The 21,607-nt window shown below is 40.2% G+C and overlaps 1 protein-coding gene across 1 annotated transcript in view; it reads right to left on the reverse strand.

Moving 5' to 3' along the window:
* Positions 1-9,730: 9,730 nt before the first annotated feature.
* The window catches only part of COL19A1 (collagen type XIX alpha 1 chain), a 204,938-nt gene continuing 193,061 nt past the window's right edge, over positions 9,731-21,607 (reverse strand). The window contains exons 45-49 of the mRNA XM_075708001.1: positions 19,396-19,566; positions 18,394-18,460; positions 16,570-16,725; positions 10,106-10,183; positions 9,731-9,867 (exon numbers count right to left, since the gene is read on the reverse strand). Coding sequence (XP_075564116.1) covers positions 9,731-9,867; positions 10,106-10,183; positions 16,570-16,725; positions 18,394-18,460; positions 19,396-19,566 — 609 coding nt within the window. The remainder of the gene's footprint in view (positions 9,868-10,105; positions 10,184-16,569; positions 16,726-18,393; positions 18,461-19,395; positions 19,567-21,607) is intronic.

Consider the following 21,607-nt stretch of genomic DNA (forward strand, 5'->3'; position numbering starts at 1 on the left):
GCAGGCAACGCAAGTGCCACGAAGTGTTGGCATCAATTTACTTCCTGCACAGACAGCTGAGAAAAAATAAGGAACGAAGGAGAAATCCAAACAAGGAGAAACCTTTCAACCAAGGTTTCGGTAAGGCATTTTTAACGCAGTGGTTGTACATTCTTTCTAAAGGTGTACTTAGCAACACAAGCTGGAACAATGGTGCTTACAGAAATACACAGGTGACACCTTTCTGGCTCTTTCTCCCTTTGGGGAGGAAAAAAGGCACTTGTCTATTTTTATTTTGTTTTTTAATAAAGAGTTTCTGTGATTTCTCCTCCTCCCCTGCTAAACTCTTACATATGATGTACAGTGAAATAATGTGTCTGCAGCCATCAAATAAAAAAGGAACAGTTTATTTACTTCAGTTGTAGCTATTCTTTTATGCTTCAAAAATAAATTCCAGAGCACTCCCAAGCAAATGACATCACTTCATGCACAGTCATTTCATTGTATGTATGTACTGTACCAGATCTGATGCCTCCCCCAGCTCTTCAGTTCAGTTGTGGAAACACAGCTGGGAGGCTGTTCTTGTGACAACCTGACACCTTTTGTGCTGTAAATCTCTGTAAAGGTACGAGCGCTGGGTTCTCATGAATAAGCCATGTGGAATAACCTCTTCATTTTCCACTCCAATTTGTGTTGCATTTGTAATTTTGTATGATGAAGCCTATTCCAGCTTGCCTCCTTCTTTTTAAATTAAAACAAAAGGCTAGAAGCCACTGTCAAGGGAATTTTAAGTATCGGAAACGTAAAAGTTTTATAGTAGAGATTCCAGGTTTTGAAGTAACATCTGTGGTTGTACAAAAAACAAATAATGTTTTAACTCTATATATGTTTTTTGTATGTATGGTTACATTCAATACCAATAAACAGAACAGCTAGAAGACCACCATCAGACATCCCAAGTTGCCTTTTTTAGATAAACTCAGTTTTTAGAGGAAAATGTGCAATGCGGATATCTTGTTTCTCTCTGTACAAATTAAAATATTTGTGGTTTTGACTTTACCTTCTCTGAAGTGTATACTCTCTCAATGACAACAATGAAACCATCCTATGGTGTTGGAGTTTGCTGTCATCCACATTTTCAAACACACACTTTGGCACACTTGCTTTAAGCATTGATTTTATCCGCCCGCCCCCCCCCCCCCCCCCCCCCCGCCCCCAGCCCTTCATTGTCTATGTTCAAAATACCTGACTTGTATGCCATGTGGGAATATAAAGAAATAACACAATCGTTTGAGCTTTGCATTTTGCATGTAACGTATCAGACAACTCTAAAGGAAAAGATACTGGTATAATATATACTCTAACAGGAATTGTTGAAAAAAAAATACATAAGTCTTCCCCAAAATAAACCTCTAGCTGCATCTAAGAGCTGCTTCTTGGCACCTCATGTGTTGACAGAAAATGCCTAAACAGAGATCACTTGGGAGAAAAATATCTGAGAACAGAAGCAGCACTGGGTGAGATTTCAGGGAAAAGATGGGGGAAGAAAATAGGCATAAAGAAATGTGCCATCCCTCCCAGAGACTCTGAGCAAAGCCTGAGACAGAACAGTTTTCCTGCACTTCCATTTTGGCCAAAGTCTCTCATAACCAACATCTCCTACTTTAATACTACAAGAAGTGATCAGAATGGATGAGTGGAAAGAATTTCATTAAGAAATGAATCCAGACAATTGCGTACAAGGTGATTAAGCTTGTTCACACATAAGGGTGTTCTATAAAATTTTAGAATTAGGTCTGGTTTTACTGATTTAGGGCATTGTCCTCAAAAGTACTCCTTATGTAGCGCAACAAATAAAATGTTCATGGTAATGACAAAGTGTAGTTTCACCAGCAAACTTTTATTTTGACTATAAAGTGTGTAAAACTGTTAAAAAAAATGGTAACAGCATGAAAATATTATTTTCCATATGTAATGCATAGACATAATGAATCGAAAGAAGCAAAAAACTCCCAACATTTAAATACAAATGTGAGGTGCTTTAAAAAATAGAGTCTGGGGAAAAAAAAAAAATGCATCAAATTCCACAATGGAAAGAAACTCGTAGGAGAGAAAACATTCATATGTAAAAACCAAGTAAGAATTATTACAGTCAAACAAATTCAACACTGACGGTCAATTCAATGCAGACATTATATAAGTGGATAGCTTAAGATTGCGACAGATTTTTCTGCCTTCAAGTTGACTCATGAATTTTAACTTAAAATACAGAACTGAAGAAAAAAAACCTTGGGCCCACTGTACATTGGTATAGGACACATTGGTTAATCTAAGTATTTACCCATTCCGAATCTTGTGCAAGAGTGGAAAAATTTTATCTGAAGAATGGTAGACCACATACCAAAAAAAAAAATAAAAAAATCAGGAACTGAATTTTAGTAGCAGCACATTCAAGTAAATAAAGATTTGGAAAATAAAGACAGGATTATGAATTTAAAAGAAAGGCGTATCAACTATGGTGATACAGAAGAAATAGTGCTAGTTTAAATAAATATATTTAGAAGGCACAAAGCAAAGAGATTGAGAGGTTTTACAAGCCACTGACAGCTTGTTACCTATCCTAACCAGATGCTCCTGGAATCTCGGTGAAGTGCCAAGTAAATCTTGATTCGCATCTCTTTCTGGTTCAACATTATAAAATGCTGTGAGATTTTTTTTGAACAAAAGACTAGTGAAAATCACTTTTACCCATCAGGCTCTCTGCCACAACTCCTAATTCCCGAGGCTGAACTGCGTAGTGATAAATACATATTTTAGCTCCCCAATTACTTGACCTAATTGTAGGCAGGAACCAAGAGAAAAATGTTTAACAACTGTCTGCAAAATGATAACCAATTCTTCACAATCCAATCTGGTATTTTAAAATGGTGACTGCAATACTTTCCCTCCTAGGCTACTAACAAGTATTAGTAGCACTGCTGCCAAATACTGCACTAAGATACATATATGTGTGTGTTGTTATACATACGTAGTTTATATATATGTATATATAAAAGAAGTCTTCTGCCACAGCCATCACTGGGTTTGACCAACCAGGTACAAACTGCTACCAAAAAGCCCTTTGTGAATGCTTCACAAATGCCAAAGTGTCTCTCTAGCCAAAGGATGGGTGATGGCTCTAGAGCACAAGTTGCAGCACCCAACTGAGGCAAGAACGCAAGGCTAGGGAGGATTCCGCTAGCTTTCGCTTCCCTGAATACGCTAGCTGGGATGGGAGTTTACACAGAGCCAAACACGTATCTGCAACTAAAACGTGCTCTCCCTTCAAAAAGGGAAAGTGTCAACAGGTGGTACTTTCAAGGTTACTTGAAAGACAGAGCGAACAAGAAACCGAGTCCCTTTGTTTCAGACAGCACTGTTGGTTCCTCCTAGCAAAGCCTAGCAGTTGTGCTCCGTGTACGAACACATGCTGCATTTTTGCAAATGTCTTTAAATTGCTTAGATAATTGGGTGAAATGTGTTTGCTTGACCTGCTCATCACTGTATACTTACCTGGCCATGTAGTTTCTGGTTCCTTTACACTTAAAATGCAGTTAGTGCATCTCCTCTGCTCACAGATCACGGGTAAAGAAGAAATGTCTTTATTTTGTAGGGCACATTACTCCCACCTGATTTGTTACAGCTTCAGTTTTATTCCCCTCCCCCTCAATCTTTTGTTTTATTGTTCAGTTTTGCTTGCTGTGCATGCATTCAAACGGACTAGTAAAACTGTGGCAGCTTTAGACAACATATGAAGCAAGCTTGCTGAAGGCACTATGAAATTTGAAGAAAGAAAATCATATTTAGTGGTCAAAATATTACCTAGCATTCTTTAAAATGTCATTGATCTGGGAGTTCTCTTTTTTTCTCCTGGGAGAGTTAGGCAGCAAGAGAACAATGAAAATATCTAAAGTTACCTGAAGTCAAAACGGTTCAGTGAATCAGTTTCTTGAATAAAAGTGATGATCTCATATTCAGACAGGAAAGTTATCTGCATCTGATTCAGAGATTATATTAACTTCCATATTTTTTTTTATATATATATATATGTATGTGTACAAATATATATGTATATATCAGGCCAAGGTTTTTCACTTTTTTTTTTTCCCCTCCAGACTGTGGAGCCCTAAATTTCACCAACCCATAGGAACCACGAGCCTGACCTTGGTGTGGTCAAAAGGAAACCCCCTGCCCCGCCCCCCCCCCCCCCCAAAATTCAGGCTTGCAGCCCTGGCGCCGAACGTTCCCCAGGGCTCGTGGCTGTGGCTTTGTGCCTCTCCTCTCTCTCGTCCACAGTTGCATCCTCCCTCTCGTGATTTGACACGGAAGGAAAGGTTGTCATTTCTGGCAGAACAACATACTGAAAGTATATGAAACATTTCCATTTCCATCTAGAATCCTATTTCAGATGTAAATGGCCAGATAATAATGTAAAAAGCAATGTTCTATCCACTTAATACATTTCCATTGAACCGGACTGTAAATGTTGCAAACCAAAAATGTAACAAAGGAAAGAAGCAACCAGTCAGCAATGTGATTCATTCAGCTGCATATCATTCAGAAATGAAAGAAAGTAATAAAATAAGGTATGTCACTGAAAATCCTTCAAATATATTGACTGGAGACAGAAGATATTTACATTGAAACTTCAGTAAATAATCAAATGCATTTGTGTTTGTAGAACAGCAGACTCAAGAGATAAAACTGCTAAAAGACATGTAGACTACATTCTTTTTAGCTACAAACTGATTTTGGTCTAGAATCTGTAACGTTTGTTAGCAATTAATATCTGAAAACCACATTTCCTTAAGGTATTGTGAAGCTTGAGTTTTCCACTTAAACACCAACCAAGGCAAGGTCACGGTTAAACTTGTTCTCCATGGCCTACACCCACCTACCTGTATGCAAATGGATTTAAACATCCATCCAGTACGATCGAGGTGTAGTGGATGTAACAGATTTCAAGGAAAATTTATATGACTCAGTACATCCGGAATCTCACAAAAACATGATTTAAAAACACCCCCAAACCAACATTGTTTTGATTCCTGAGATACTTCTCGTGTTCTAAAATGTCACGTTAGTGCAGTGGTTCTACAGCATTGGTAAAATGCAAGGTTAGGGGGTGGCTTTAGGTAGTATATTTAGAGAAACAAGTTTATAAAATGCTAGTTTAGCCCGTGGGGTTTTTATAAGAGTTTTATGTAAACATTACAGAAAAAGAAGAAAAAACATTGAGTGTATGCTGACATGAAAAATAGCATTTCACCCTTGTGAAAAAGAAGAAGCACCAAAATATTTTGTGTGATTATCCATTAATTCAAAAAATACGCTTATTTAACAAAGCTGTGCATATCTAACATCTGTCATAATCCACAATCACAAAATGTAAAGGGAGGATGGAGGATACAATCAATCCTGTTTCCATATCACAGCGCTCTTTCAGCACTGAAACCCAATCCAGTTTAAGACAAAAATACTGGTTCTTGAAACATGATTAAGTAGTCTGCACTGCTACTCGCTCGTGCGAAGTAGGCTGTTATAATTTTTATTAACCGTAGCAGACTCCCTGCTCCCCTAGAGACAAACATCATTACAGTGGACATAAATGATGCCTGAAAGCGGGATGTCCCCGCTACTGCATGTTCTTCTATAAAGCGTATATATACAAACCACAAATAAAATCTAAGCAATATTACCTGAAAATAATGATCCAAGAAAGGCAGTATTTCTGCAAATACTACCATGCAAAAACAAATGGATTTTGGGGGGGGGGGGGGGGGGGGTAGGGAGGAGGGAAGTCAGGCTCAAGAACAAAATCAACAAAATCAGAAACACTGACTCTTGTGCTGTGAGCGTACGCAGCACTGGGCCATTTCTTGAGCCGCTGAGCGAGTTTAGCCTGGGCTTTAGCTTTTGTCCTGAAAAGAGGTTTTGAACTCCACCGTGTGGACAAAAGGAGGTATGCTGCAGCCTCAGAAAGGTTTCCCTCTTCCCAAGTTTATTACTTTCCTTAGGCAAACTGAGTAGTTCTGTATACAGCTATTTGAAGAAAATCCCAACACATTCTCAGTAGGTGATAATGCAACTTGCCATAAAATACAATAGTCTGACCCCGGACAAAGCTTAGAGAGCTTTTAAGAAAGGTTTAAAATATTGTGTCAAAGAGATTTCGGTTCAAAGTCCTGTTGTATGTAAACATTCCCAAATCAGAAAAATATCCTGTGCTACTGGAAAAAATAATCCTCCATGTTTAGTTCCTTGCGATGCGTACTGCAGCACAGACTACTCAAAACAGATACAGAACTGATAAAGCAAATTGCAAAACAGGTTAACATCACTCTGCCCTCCCTGGCCCCTTCCCAAAAACTAAGACAGCATCAGGTTGAAACTGCAAAGAAATTTCAGGGGCCAAGCCTGAAAACCATGCAGAAGCACGTTTCCAGATACATTCTGCTTTCAATTCGAGAAATACAGACTAGGAGCAAACCAGCGTGAAATAAAGTTAAGCTGGGATTAACTCTGTTCTACCCCAGTGAAGAATGCGGCATCTTTAAAAAAGTATTGAGATAGCCCGTATAACAAAATACCCGTTTTCTCACGTGAGAAAATTAAAGTGGGCTTTTAGCAAAATAAAAAATTAATGCAACAAGATAATTACCAAAGTTACCTGCAAATAAATTCAAAGTGTTCAAATACATTTTAAAAAGACCTTTAGATTTGAGCCTATAAAAAGAAAAAGGCATCTGTGGGAAACATAGATGAAAAAATAAAACTTCTTCAAATATAAAAAGTGTTCTGCTTTCCGATAAGTTCAAGTAAATTAACATACAGCAACTGCATCCGGCAAACAACAGATGCTCGGTTTCAGCTAGCTAAAAGCCCCAAAATATACACATACCACTAACGCGGCGCAATAGTCGACGTGCAGCCTTCCAGGACGGGGGCTGCTTGGAAACCTCTCAGTCACGTGGATACTCTTTACAAGACAGCACCCTTTTCGGTATTATCACAGAAAACGAAGTTTAAAATTAACTTAGGAAGTAAAAAAATATTTAGATTTTTACCGATACTGGAATTACTAAAGAAGTAAAAAGAAATCAATGAAAAAAATGTTCATGCGAGATAACCTGACCAGCAGTTCATTTGACTGAATGGAAAACGGCATGCGGGGCCCGGTCCTCCAATGGTATATACACACCGACACATATAGGGGTGCACGGCCCCCAGCTTTACTCGCTGGGCCAGTAGCCCTGTGGCCCGGGCAGCAGCAGGTGCCTCAGGACAGACAAGCGCTCCGTTTTAAGCCGCCTCGGCAGTTCCCGGCGCTCGCAGAGCCACGGCGCTCCGAGGACCACATCTGGAGAGGCGGTCAATGCCACAGAGCGAACCAAGATGCTCCCCGCGGGCACAGGAGGTCTGGAAGGGGAGCGGCACGTTTTGAACCAGGCAGAGGCAGGAGCGCTTGTTCCGAAGGCACCCTCGCCCCGGCGGGACGGGTGCCGCCGCCTGCAGAGCGGAGGATGCGCGGGCCTAGAGAAGGTGCCCTGACGGCCTCCGAGGGACAGCCAGGGGTGAGCAGGCAAGGAGGTGTGAGGACTGCGGTTCGCCCGCGCGCTTTTGTCCCCATCCTCATGAGGGACAGACGAAGCACCCCGACCCCCCAAGAGGTCCCTGGCTGCAGGGCGTATTACAGCTCGCAGATTCCCTTCAGGCGATGGTTTCATGGATGCCACAGGTTTCTGCTATCCTCCTTCCTGCTGACCTCTCCTCTTCCAGATGTTTACTCTCAGCCTTCGACCTCTGTGTTTACTTAAGCACGGCTCTTGTGCCAAGCACCTTCTTCCCTCAGAACGCCTCACTGATCAGCACATTAAGCGGCACTCCGAGGTTGCTCTCAGGGTACGCTTTCTCTCTCAGAACGTGTGCTCCCCAGCTACCCAGGTTACCTCTATGACCTCTTGCTCCAGCCTGGGTACAAGCGCTAGGGACTCTATTCAGAACATATGCCAATGTGGTTTGTTTTTGTCAAAAACTCCCACCAGTCATTCCTTACTGTTTTTAAGGAAAAAACCAGAAGTCAGCCAGATTAACGTCTCACAACAGCTTCTCTGGAACCCAGCACTTCCAATTTGGGAATGCTTCCCTGTCGGCTCAGTACTGCTCAAGCACGGAGGTCACCAAAACCACCTACCAGCCTGAGGTGGGAGAGAACGACTGGCTTCCTAATGGTGGAACAAGAGCCCTCACCATTGCTTTTGTACTACGGGTTTATTATGAGGTTGTGGGCTATAGCTGTCCATGTTCTCTCAATAGCACCTTCACTTTCTATTGCACTGTAGCAAATTCCTTAGGACTAATCTAGGATCATCTGTTTCCTAATAATCAGGAGTGAAACTTCAGCCAACCCTCCCCCTTCCTTTTCAGAATCAGTCTCTGTATGGTTGATTTTCACCATCTTTTCTTTTGCTCAACCCTTCGAGCTCTATAGGATTTATGCTTTGTTCTGTTTTGTTCTTCATTGACAATGTCTGGTCCTGTAGGATTTACTCAATGCCTGCAAAGTGCATGCAGTCGTGCTCTCTGTAGTACACCTTTCCAAGGAGGCTTTCGTAATTTTTCCAAATTTCTCTTGAGCTCAATTTATTGCAACCAGTTATTAGGACCTGTGAGTTTTGCGTTTGACTGTTTCCACGTTCTTCTCAAGTTTATTTTGGCACACAATTATTGCTGGAGGAAGAGGAAAAACTGTGCATTCCGTAAGATTAGAGCCTTGTGAAGTTCCTTCTTGGCTGTCTCGCTGTGTACCACCACCTCTGCTCTAAAGCAAGACGTCGTCTTTGCTGTAAGCAGACATAACAGCAGAGTAGCTGGGTTACAGGCAGTGATACTACACTTATTAAGTCCACGTAATGGTTAGAAGATGTGCCAGTTCTCAGCTAGGAACACCACCACCAGCCCCTAACGGTTTAATATCTAGAGTATACGTAACCTTGACTAAATGAACATACAAGCCCTCAGTTGGGACAACATCCAGTCAGGAGAGACGCCTCTCGGGGCTACACCTGGCGAATTTCCAGTCAGTCCAAATGGTGGATGAGGTTAGAGATCATAAACACATCTTCATTTCCTTCTTTGACATCTAGGAAGTGAATGAAACGGTGGGTAGCGTTCGTGGTGCGCGACACGGACCTGGTTCAGAAGGTGGGCCAGAGCCTCCTCGAGGGACGTGAACGTTTAGTCTAAACAGAGTTCCCAGTGCTCCAGCTTAGGTCCTGCATTCGCCACGAACGGGTATGCTTTAAAACTTCAGAACTGCATTTTCTCCACTTAAACTTCACCACCAGCAGGAAAAATAAAGCCAGCTTATATACTGAGGCATACATACTGTCTCAAGTTATAATAAAATATTTTTTGTTTGAAGAAAGAAGCTTATGAAAATTATTTGGGCCTATTTTCTCCTCTAAGCAAAATAAATACGAGAAACTTAACACATGGAATGCACTCTGAAAAGTATATGTCATCATTTCATAATTACGACACTGCATATAACATAGGAAAAAGCTCAATTCTGTGCCTTATAAATTATCTACATACCACGCAGTGTCGAGGGGAAAAAAAAAAAATGCACCAAGTATCTAAAAAGATTAAATTATCTTATTGAGAGGAGTGAAAAGTGAATGTGAACACAAGGGTCTACGGGAGAGGGTTTCTACTTCCCGCTGGTGCGTGACCGAGTCTGTGATATGTGGTAATAGCAATCTGCTGGATTGCATCTTCCGTTGGGTCCAGGTGGCCCCTGCGGTCCGGGTGAGCCTGGCGTTCCCGGTGGGCCTGGCAGGCCAGTAGCTGGTAAAACAAAGCTACAATTAGCAGAGTCCTTGCCAGAGCGCGTGCAGTGCCCTGCGTTTCACCGCTGACAGCCAGCTGCACGCCAGCTCATCCGCGAGAAGGCAAGGCGGGTCTGACCTCACGCTACGACCAAGCTCGGGAGGAAAGGCACAGGTGTAAAACCAGCGTGAAAAGCAGGAGAAAAGCCTGTTGGTTTGTAAATAACAATAGCAGAAATAAATCTGGAGAATTTTACCTGCAGGGCCGGGTGGTCCAGGGTTACCGGGCAGTCCAATTCCAGGTTCGCCTCTTTCCCCTTTCTGTCCTCTATAACCTACACAGAATAAAGATATGAAAATAAGAGCGTCCTCTTATTATAAAGACTGATCTTCCATATATCTTGTTGACAGGAAATTATCAAGAGAAATGTAATTGGGAAAACACACGCTCACTTTTTTTTTTCCTGAGATTGGTATTTTTTTCTGAGACAGCTCTTAGGTTTGTCAGTTCCTTCTGGAAAACGTGAGCATTTCTAGCAGTAACTGTTGCATCCTCTCCCAGAGGACTCCTGCTATGTTCAGCAGCCGGACCTTCCCCCAAGATTTCAAGTTACCTTCCTGAAGTTCCTCTAATAAAGAACCAAATGCATATTCCGCTCCAGTGTTACCTGTTCAATGAAGTGATGTAAAGCACCAACCCAAAGGCCATCTGGAGTCTGACCAGCCCTTCTCTGGTAGCCCACAAACTGAGCGAGACTTTCCCCTTTCAGGTGCTGCAACTCATGTCCAGCCTCTTTCTTTTTCCTTAAACTGTTTGTAACACGTTTTACTAGTTGGAAACACTCTGGCTGCTTTACAGCAGAGGACTCATGGCTATCGGTATAACATTTTGCTTAATATTTCAAGTTAAGAATCCATCTACAAATGGACCTTTTCTATTTAGGCCACGTAATTTATGTAGGACAGGGGATGAAGGCGTTTTTGAAGGAACAAATGTGACACCTGCCTCTTTAGAACCCCTTACTTTAGAAGGCATTATAAGGAAACCCTCTTCCCTCCCCAACGCCTCAGACATTGGCGTGTAGTGACATATGTTGAAGATTAATTTGCCAACTTCTGGTCACATTTGGAATTAAATATGTTCTGCTTCAGGGACCAGTGTATCTAGTCCAACTGGTTAGCTCAGTTGGTTAGAGCGTGGTGCTAATAATAATTTCCAGTGTCGCGTATGCCATACAATAAGCTTCCTCTTGTGAAGAGCTGCAACTTAGTTTGAATTAAAAGAGAAGAGTCACGGCTGACCAGTCAGCATAGTGGTATCAATCCACCTGATGTCTCATGAAGAGTAATGGGCACGGGCAGATGGATGGCAAAGGTTGTCTTGTCAGTGTACTGCAGTCTATGGCAACACTGGTACTTTACAGGAGAATCCAGGAGGAAACTATTGTAAGCGCTGTGGGTTCCAATTCAGGGTTGTTACAACAGACACAATGCAGTAGGAACGGTACACAGAGTATTCAAGCTTTCTGTTAAACACAAGCTCATTATACACTTCGGTAGAAAGTCTATTATCTGTTGCAATCATTCTAGGTTTCAAAACAGAGCATCAATTATCTTACTCTTCTCCCAGCATCCCAACAAGGAAATTACAGTGAGGCAAAAACATTAGAAAATGCATGCAGAGTCACATGCAGAACATAACAAAAGGAAATCAACTGTTTAAAAGCTCACGGAGAAACAAACTGAATACTAATCATGCATTCTGGTCACTGAGTTGTGTTAAGCAGAATTGTACAAGGCATATACGCACACAAGCTATAAAGACTCGGAAGAGGGAATATGCAGGTGTTTGTATTCAGTTGTGAATCTTGATTTTGCTCTTCAATGATCACAGTCGTATTTATAACTACATCAAGTTGGTTTGCTCTGAAAATCTTGTGTAACGCATAGCAGTTGCTACTGTTTGAGAAGCTCAATCATACAACCACGGGATCTATTACATTGCCTATTTATTATATATAGCTCTATGTTTCTTAATTTACAATAGATAGTTACAGTACATTTCTCACTACAAACCCAGTTAATTGTAATTTCACAAAGCAGTGCTGCCACTCATTTGTTTTGCATTTCCTTAGTTATGGGGAAAAGAGAGAAATCACATTTACGATATATCACATTTACAAGCTCCATGATAACCATTACTGTAGGTATCTGCAACACCATAATTAAAAAGGGACTGAGATAGACTGAAAGATGGTGTAAACATCACTGGAATTCAAGACAATAAGGAAAAAAAAAACCCACAATAAGACAAAGAGCAGCCTGCCAATGCAAATATATGATCCAGGGTAGTGTAAAACATTACTGGCTGTATCTGAATATACATGCAAAGGTGTAGTTTATACACAGTGGCAGGTAAGTTCTGTTGACATTGAAGTTTAATACAAAAATTCCCAGATATCTTTTCTAAAAATAAGGCTTTATTTAACAGGTTGTAAGCATATTAGTAAACAGGCCTATATGTAAACAATCCGAACAATGTAATGTGTAATTCTGGCAGGAAAATACTTGATTTTTAATGAGGTATATTTTGCTCAGAAGTAGGGCCATGATTATACTTCTAGAGGATAATATCTCCTTCTCTCTGAGCTTAAAGTGACAAACTCATACATAGACAAAGGAAAATATTACCATACACATAAATCAGATTTTGATTTATTGTTTTTAACATAAAGGCACACATAAGATGCTGCCTATTTTTACTGGTGAAATTACAATTCCAGTAAGAGAAACCTGCTTAATTCAAAAGCCGGCTGCTTTAGCAAAGCCTTTCACTCAGGTTCCAGAAGTTTTGTTGTGATTTCTGCAACCCAAAAATTGTGGTATGTAAACATGTACCCAACGTGGGTAGTATGGTAAACACTTGGTAGCAGTATGTAGCAAGTATGTGTTCAAACAGATAAGCTTTCTCCTGCTCATAGATGAGTGGTAATAGCTAAAATACAGCTCTTGGTTTGGTGCTCTCCACAAACATCACGGTCAGAAGCCTCGCTACCGCAACACCCTCAGCTCTACTTGGAAATGACACAAGTTCATGTCTAAGAACTCAGAGCTAAAAAGTTCTCTCATTTAAACAGCTCCAAAAGGCATTCCACCTACATCATGGAGACCCTCTTCCATCCGCATGGATAATGCAGCACCTGAAACTAGCATGTCAAGTATCTAGAGAAATCTGAGGTTCTTTAATACAAATATGAGGCAAACACATTACCCCAACAAGGAACAATGAGACTGAAGTATCCACTGCATTTTACTGTGCACATACTCTGTATTCTTAAAAAAAAAAACAAACCTGCAAAGCAACAAGAAGGGTGCTAAGAGCAAGCCCTCTCATCCAGCCTCCAGTGCGTATTCTGAATTCCTTCTGTGTGTTATAGCCCTCTCAGTTGAGAGGCAGTAACTGAGTTTCAAAATCGAAGTAAACCAGGTTAACTTCACCCTCCACAGCAAAGAACAGTTTACAAGAGGTAACACTTGAAAGCAGTGCAGCTATTTTGGAAGAGTGACCGTGTCTGGACAATATCCACTACAATGGGTTCCTGATGTCAGCCAAGGTTTCTAGATGCTCCCACCATGCAAATTAATAATAAGAGATATAAATTTTACAACAGAAATCAGCAATAAAGGTAAGAAATTTTGACTATTCATCATGTGGTACTTTTCTTCCCTGAATTGTGATGCTTGATTCCTCCAGGCTACCATGAGTTATAAGAACCTATAAAAACCCCTTAATTTGACAGAAACAGTGAAGTTTAACTATGATGAAACCTTCTTTTCTCTATTGAGAAAAAAATCAAGTCATATTAACATAAAGGATAATATGCATCTCTGGATTGCAAAATTATCCCAAGGTGAATTTGGTATAATGGACCAAAATTAACTTTCTGTTATAGTTTTAAAAATCCAGTTAAGTCAGTGGAATTAATCGAGCTAGATCCTCTAACACATGACAGTCTGACTGACTGCAAAAGGATGACATTGCGATAGCTTGTCAATAAAGTCTTGAAATAAACCTCCTGTTCCACTACAAGACGTTACCATCCTTTAAAACACATACAGAGTACACAAGTTCCTCTGCTCCCCCTTAAGCAGATGCTGTACATTTCACTTGTAACGCTGCCTCACAGTATCAGCTTGCTGGTGCATATGCCATAGGTTATTTTTTAAAATGAAAAAAAGAAAAAAATCTTCCAATCACTATTATACGAAGTGTGTTTAAATACAAATTGCGTATTTCATAATTTATGTTGCAATTCTTTGTTGTTTTTTGTTTGCATTCTATATTTTTACTGAGACCACTGTATAAAATCAAAATTATTGTAGCTGAACCACTGGGAAGTACCTGACGTATACTATGAGCAAACTTGCTGAAGACCAGCATGTAACAATTCTGGACTTCATTAGAAATGAATGACTCGATGCCCAAGAGTCTAGCAATTCCTTAAATACACTTTTTGAAGACCCTGCCTACACTTCCAAAAGTTAGTATCTATGGTTTCCGCCTCTGGGAGTAACCCCCTACCTATCGGTGTGCTGTGCAGAAGGAGGCTCTGGTGGAATCTGGCCAGGCCAGGCGGGTTCCCGGGGGAATGGGCACCACGCTGGAGGCGTACAGAGGGACCCCTGCGAAGCCAGAGGTTAAACACCTCCTTGGGCACATGGCGAGTGCTGCCCTTTCCACTGGCGGGCTCTAGCAGGCTCTCTGCTCAGTGCACAGCATCGCAAACCGCTCTGGAGGTGTTTGTAGAGGTCCTGTTAATTGCTCTCCAACAATATCTCCTTCTTTTCACTGGCTGTACGGGACAAGCCACTGTTTCATTCTGCCAGCCCAAATGCATATTACTGTACACAGCAAAATGTGGGAGTCAGCAATTTGGGCTACAACCAAGTGAGAATTATAATAAGGAATATCCGGCAGTCAATACCAAATACCCTCTCCAATGCATATTATGACTTGGGCGTACACGCACACAGCATGCTACCTTGATGGTCTCAGCCACACATGCACGTAACATGCTTCTTGAAGAAGTCTTGTCCACTATGTCTTTTATGGCTGAAAATACACTGGAATACGGAAGAATACTTTTCAGTCTGCTCAGAGATTTGAATTTCTGTTTACTGTTGGCACAAAACAATAACACGCACAGGCACAACTGGGAAAGGCATGAAGGGTATTTGTAAGTGTGCTTCTCTCACGGGACTAGCTCTTACTCAGAGTGTAAAAAGGAAGCAAGACAAAGTTTTTGTTTTCTTTCCTTGGAAGTATAATTTCATATATTTTTTGATAGAGAAGTAAATGCTTCTCACTTAGCTTACCTTTTACTAATCAATAAAGAATATTGACCATATCAGTAAAATAAATGGAAATCCTGCGTACATGGGGCACTACTTTTACTTAAGCGTAAAGCATGAAAAAGCAGCTTTATTTTTTTTTTTCAAGCATAGCTATCATCTTTACTCTTGATGCTCACTAGCTGGAAATGAAGCCTAGTACAACGTTCCACTTCCCAGAAGCATCTGAGACTATCCACCACATACATCATCATTGCACAATCTGGCACTGACATTGAAGTTGACTGTTTACAGTGATCTGAATATTTAGGTAATGATGAAGTCAGTGTTGTAAGATTCTAAACCTTCTATTGTTTTCCTTGATCCTTTATTCTTGTTCTTCTCATTCTGAGCTCATCACATTTTTCAAGCTTCTGTCAGGGGTTTGCGCTTATCAATGTTAGTAAGTCTTTATTCTTCTGATAGCTTTAGGATCCACACATCTTCAGCTTTGCTCTCCTGTTCTTCATTCCAGTCTGACTTGCTCTGACTCCAGAGCAGACCAAACTAACAAAAGATAATAAAGAACTACCTACAGATAAACTGCAAATTACATATTACCCACCCACAAAATATTATTCATTGATAAATTCTTTTTTCCTTTTATTCTGTTCTCCTCTTCCTTTTAATCTCCGAGAGGCTGACTCTACAGTAGAGCACAGCTACAATGAGCCTGGATCCCTTGAAGCTAATTTTGCAGTGACAGACAGTTCAGTGAAACGAGAGTCCTATACTGTCCAAATGCATTGCAATGTGCAAACTACCATTTGGGATATAGTGAAAAGCTGATTACTCTGAAACTGATTAAAGAAAATAGATTACTTCACTGTAAGAAGAATTCATGTGGTAACATTTCAGTTCTCCCTGCTTCTTAAAGAATAATATTTGCCTTCAGTTTTTCCTCCCTTGCGTTGTCTCAGGATCAGAGCTGAGAGCACTCAGACTTGGAGATCAAATCTTGTTTCTTAAATAAGATGGTCTCTCAATACGGAACAGGGTCTAAATAGCTACATTAGAGTGCTGGCATAGTTTTTCTTCCTTGTTAAAGTATTTTGGAGAAAAAATAACTGCTACAGTAGTCTAGATATCTGTCAGTAATTAACTTCATCACTTATTAGAATAAAATGCACTGATTAGGAGTTTTTAATCAGTAAAATCCACACATGTACTATGGGTTAATATTTAGATCTAGTCTGGAAAAACATAAGTACAGTTTTAAAAGTTAATCATTAGGAAGCTAGATAGGTAATCCTGGCTTATTTAATAATCATTAGCAAGTGTATAAGGATTTCAAGATACAATTCACAGGAACATTTTTTGGAATTCCTACCTTGAATTCCACGTTCTCCTGGTGGCCCGGGCAAACCATCCTTTCCTGGTGGCCCTGGTAACCCATCTTTTCCTGGGGGCCCTGGTTTTCCATGAGCTTGGGAGGCAAGCATTGCAGCAGGCAGCTTCAGCTGGGATACAAACTGAGCCATCCTTTCTTCATTAATAAAGGGACACAAGAAAAAGTGGGTAAGAAATCTGCTAGCAAAATATGTGAAAATAAATAAATCCCAAAGCCCTAGCTAAAGTAAGTTCCTGGAAGTAAGGTGTTTAATCTTTCTAGATGTCAAGGTATTAAATGCACCTATAAGTACTGAGGCCTTCAGGTCCAACTCAGACTCATGTCTGAGTCTTCACCCTTTGAAATAATCTGAACAAATTTGTACTAAGGTTTCTATTACTACTCTCTTTTGCTACTGTAATCCAGTATTTCAAATGACTTCTGACTCCTGTTCATGGAAGTACTTAAAATACATGAACACAGAATAATTACTACTTAACACTCCTATGAAGGGCTACCTATATGTTTGTAACTCATATTAAATTGCAAAGTAGAGCTTAAAGACTGCCAGCAGTTCTTGGAATGTGCTGAAACCCTGAAAACAGTTGGGAAAAAACCTGTAAGTGCTCAACAAACATTATTAATTGCAGAGATTTCAGCACAAACTGTTCATGCTGGTGGAATAAAGTCCACTTGGTAATTTTAGTGTTCCTTAGAGGTAGACAAAATAGGTACTAACCTTGAATCTGTCTCATTTATACCGGATTAAAAAACTTAACTAAGCATTCCAAAATTTAGCAGGTATTTACTGTGGTGGAGTTTTAAGATTTAAGAAAAAAATTAGAGTACAGAGAAGAGCGGGTATCAAAAAATAAGCAAGGTGATAGAAAATAGGCAAAGTGAAACAAAGCCAAAACCAGATGATCTGTGGGAACACTAGTAAGGTGTAGAAAAAGGAATAGCTATAAAGACAAAACCCAATATTCCCTGTAGGCAGGACACCTTTTAATAATTTCTTTATAGGAATAGCCTAAATACTTGTTACCATTCCATTTGAATGGGAAAAGGAAGTAACTTCAGCCAACAAACTGTTCTTGAAATACATAGTAGGCTGAACTCCTAAGGGGTAGCAGTCTGGGGAAGGATGAAAATAGACAAAATGTTAGCCTTGGTATAAAGTGAAAAACTGCCTGAACAGTTTAAGAAGTCCCAAGCTTTATAAAATTTCTTTTATCCCTGAAAGTCAAAATGTTTTATAACCACAAATATTAATGACAATATAGCTAAGCATATTGCAGACGTAAGAAATGCATTCCGCAATTGAAGAGAAGCTACTGTTAAGAGGTGTTTGAGCAGAAGCTTGTTTCAGACACCTACTTGAGTCACAGCTTTTCAACCCTGACTAAGAAAACGCTGGGGAAGAAAAATATTTCCTTTTCAGAGTAAGGACACACCTAAGAAAGCTTACATGGTACAAAGGCCTTGGCTGAGTCTGGTACTTGCCTAAAACTGTGCCAGAAGATGGTATAATATGATACATATATGTATCTACAATGATACATATATATATTTGCTATTATGATTTTAAGCAAACTACCTTCTAATGCTAATCTTTTACATAAGGAAATACTCTAGTTAACAGATATGTTACAACAAATCTATGATTGTTTGAACATGATTATATTAAGTAGACAACAAGGCAGCTGCTAAGTCCAATATAAGTTAGACGACGTGAAGAAATGTATATAAAGGCTATAGGGATGTAAAACATTTAGAACAGCATTTTAGATTTATGTTTAGTTGTATAATACTTCATTTTCTTACCTTCAAAAACCTTAAGAACCTCTTGTTTGATATATTTTTTAATTTCTTCAAGTGAAACTGCATCAGCCTGATGAGGACAAAAAAAGGTGATATGTATCAGAAGAAACATACAGAGGGCACTTTATAATGCTACAAAAATAAAAAAATGCTGAAATTACCATTAAAAATGTAAAGCTTTCACTGAAAAATAAATACGTTAATATATTTGTGTTATTTACTTAACTGCAAAGGCCACTTTATTGCAAATACATTATAATATTATAAAGACCACTAATACTAAGAAGTGGAAGAGGCACTCCCAACTGTCAAGATGATCAGCATGTTATGTGTATGGAAATTAATTTGCATAAGACAGTAAGGATGTCCAGTGACACTGCTATGCTTTACTTGCCTTTTGCATAGCATTTCCCAACTTCTCACCCCCTCTAGGGACTAACCACTTTGATGCACAGTTGACTAACTAAAACTGCACTACAGGACCAATAACTTCACTGGAAACGTTTTTTAGAGCTTTACCCTACCTGACTGAGGATAAAAAGAACCCATAACATGAATGTGTGCCTGTGACAAACCAAGATACCTACAGCTGACAGGCAGCATTTCATTGTCTTTTGAAATGCTGATTTCCCTTTTATTGATAATCATTTTTGTCTGTCTCATTTCCTTTCTCAATTGCAAAGACTTACACTTTAGCTCTTAATCTTATGAAAAACTTGAAAATTAACAGTATTGAGTAGCCATATTCATTCGTCAGGAGCTAAAGAAATAAATAATTAAAGTTTATCCATAGCACATGTTTAAAAAAAAAATTAAAAATAACTGCTTGATCACCCGGGTATATTTTTTTCACCTCTTAACTGAACACTGAAATTATCTCAGACATATCTTAGTTTTTCTGATACTGTGATATTGTTTGGTTGAATTTCCACTGCTCAGCACATGCTACCTTCACGTCAGATGTCTGAATTCACAAGCAACCAAGGAAAACTTGTATTTACTTACTGGAAACCCTGGGGGTCCTGGTGAACCCGGGGGACCTTGATGACCTGGTGATCCTGGATAGCCTCTGTCTCCTGGTGGCCCAATAGGACCCACATCCCCTTTTTCTCCTGATGGGCCAGGTTTCCCTCGTTCACCTTGTGGACCTTTGTCCCCTGGAATACCCTGATCTCCCTGTGTAAAATAAAAGCAGAAAGAAATCCATTGCACACAGTGAAACAAACAAGGAAAGGTCACCCAAGAATGCTAAAGAGAAAATTCTTTCCTGTTCAGAAATAGATTTTATGAGTCATGCAGGGAAGCTGATCTTACAGGCTAACCCTTATCTCTGAAAACACAGCAAGTAACGTTTTGTTTTCTTACACTTTTAATGTTGAAGTCAATGACAGAAAAAAATAGCTTGACTCTGTAACCCGCTTTCCAAGGAGAGAACTTGGGTGCAGAAAGTTTATAGCCCTTATATGAGCATCTAGAAATGCCAAATATGGCACAGGTAGAATTAAGGTGCTCAAATTCTCCCAGACACAAGGCATCACGCTTTTTTCTGTAACTTTCCCTTGAAGCCTAATATTTTATTTCTGCATGTACACAAAATTTCAGTTGATACACAAATCCGTTCATAACAAGTGAATCCCTTGCAAACAAAATAAATTAAAGGTCAATGTTCTGGCCAGCAACAGCTTCCATCATGGCTGAGATGGCATTTAAATTTATTTATGAGGAATTAAATCTTTTAGAGTGACTTAATGTATTAGCTATTAGTTCACTGAACTACAGCTGTGGAGCAGAGTGCTGCAAGTCACACATTCAGATTGTTAATGAACAGCTGGCAGTTCTTCAGGGTCACTGACTGCCCTTGCTACATCACTTAAGTTAATGTTAGGCTCCACCATAAGCAGCAAACAGCATCAAGAATTGACTACATCATTACTAGATAAATCCAGAATCTACATTTATGAAGGGTGAATGAATGGAATTAATTGCATTCTTAACCTACAGCAAGTGCTGGTAAACTGTATTCAGATCTGAAACATCATTGACTGATAAACCAATAAAAGTGTAGTTGTATTCTTAAGTCATATTAACATGACGTGTAAAGACTGAAAAAGAAAGGAAGGAAGGTAAGGATTTCAAGTAGGTGGTTATATAACATTTTAATCACCTATCTGTCCTCCAATCTATATGATTTCCAGTGAGTTAGAGCTTATTACTGACTGTAACTAAGCTTCACTACAAAGACCACTGTAACTTGTGATGTTTTACTGCATTAACTCAAACCATAACGCGTTCCCAACTGGAGATTAAATTGCCCTCAGTAAGAGTGCAGAGGCGCTAAACTCTGAAAGTCTACCACAAGAAAAACACCCAAGGGTCAAAATCTGAGACCTCATCATCTCACACCTATAATTTTAAGCTCTGTGGTGGGTTGACCTTGGCTGACTGCCAGGTACCCACCCAGCTGCTCTCTTACTCTCCCTCCTCAACAAGACAGGGGGAGAAAATGAGATTAAAAGCTTGTGAGTCAAGATAAGGACAGGGAGATCACTCACTAATTACCATCAGGGGAAACCAGACTGAACTTGAGGAAGATTAATGTATTGCAAATTAATAACCCAGCAGGATAGTGAGACCTTCTCCTTGACCCACCCCGCTTCTTCCCAGGCTCAGCTTCACTCCTCACTCCTCCACCTCCTCCTGCCAAGTGGTGCAGGGGGATGGGGAATGGGGGTTGCAGTCAGTCCTTAACACTTCATCTCTGCTGCTCCTTCCTTCTCACATTCTTCTCCTGCTCCAGCATGGGGTCCTTCCCATAGGATACAGTCCTTCATGACTGAAGCCTTGATTGGCTTAGAGTAGATTTGGTAGTGTAGGTCAATGGTTGGACTGGATGATCTTAAAGGTCTTTTCCAACCTAAACGATTCTATGATTCTATGAATGGACTACTCCAGTGTGGGTCCCCCATGGGACACAGTTCCTGCCTGAAAACCAGCTCCTGTGTGGGCTCCTCTCCATGGGCCGCAGGTCCTGCCAGGAGCCTGCTCCAGTGTGGGCTCTCCATGGGCTGCAGCTTCCTTCAGGGCACATCCACCTCCTCCAGCAGCTCCACGAGCTGCAGGTGGATATCTGCTCCACCATGGTCCTCCATAGACTGCAGGGGGACAGCCTGCTTCAGCATGATCTTCTCCACAGGCTGCAGGAGAATCTCTGCTGCAG

The sequence above is a fragment of the Pelecanus crispus genome, chromosome 3 (genome assembly GCF_030463565.1).
Source record: "Pelecanus crispus isolate bPelCri1 chromosome 3, bPelCri1.pri, whole genome shotgun sequence".
In the NCBI taxonomy this organism is placed as follows: domain Eukaryota; kingdom Metazoa; phylum Chordata; class Aves; order Pelecaniformes; family Pelecanidae; genus Pelecanus; species Pelecanus crispus.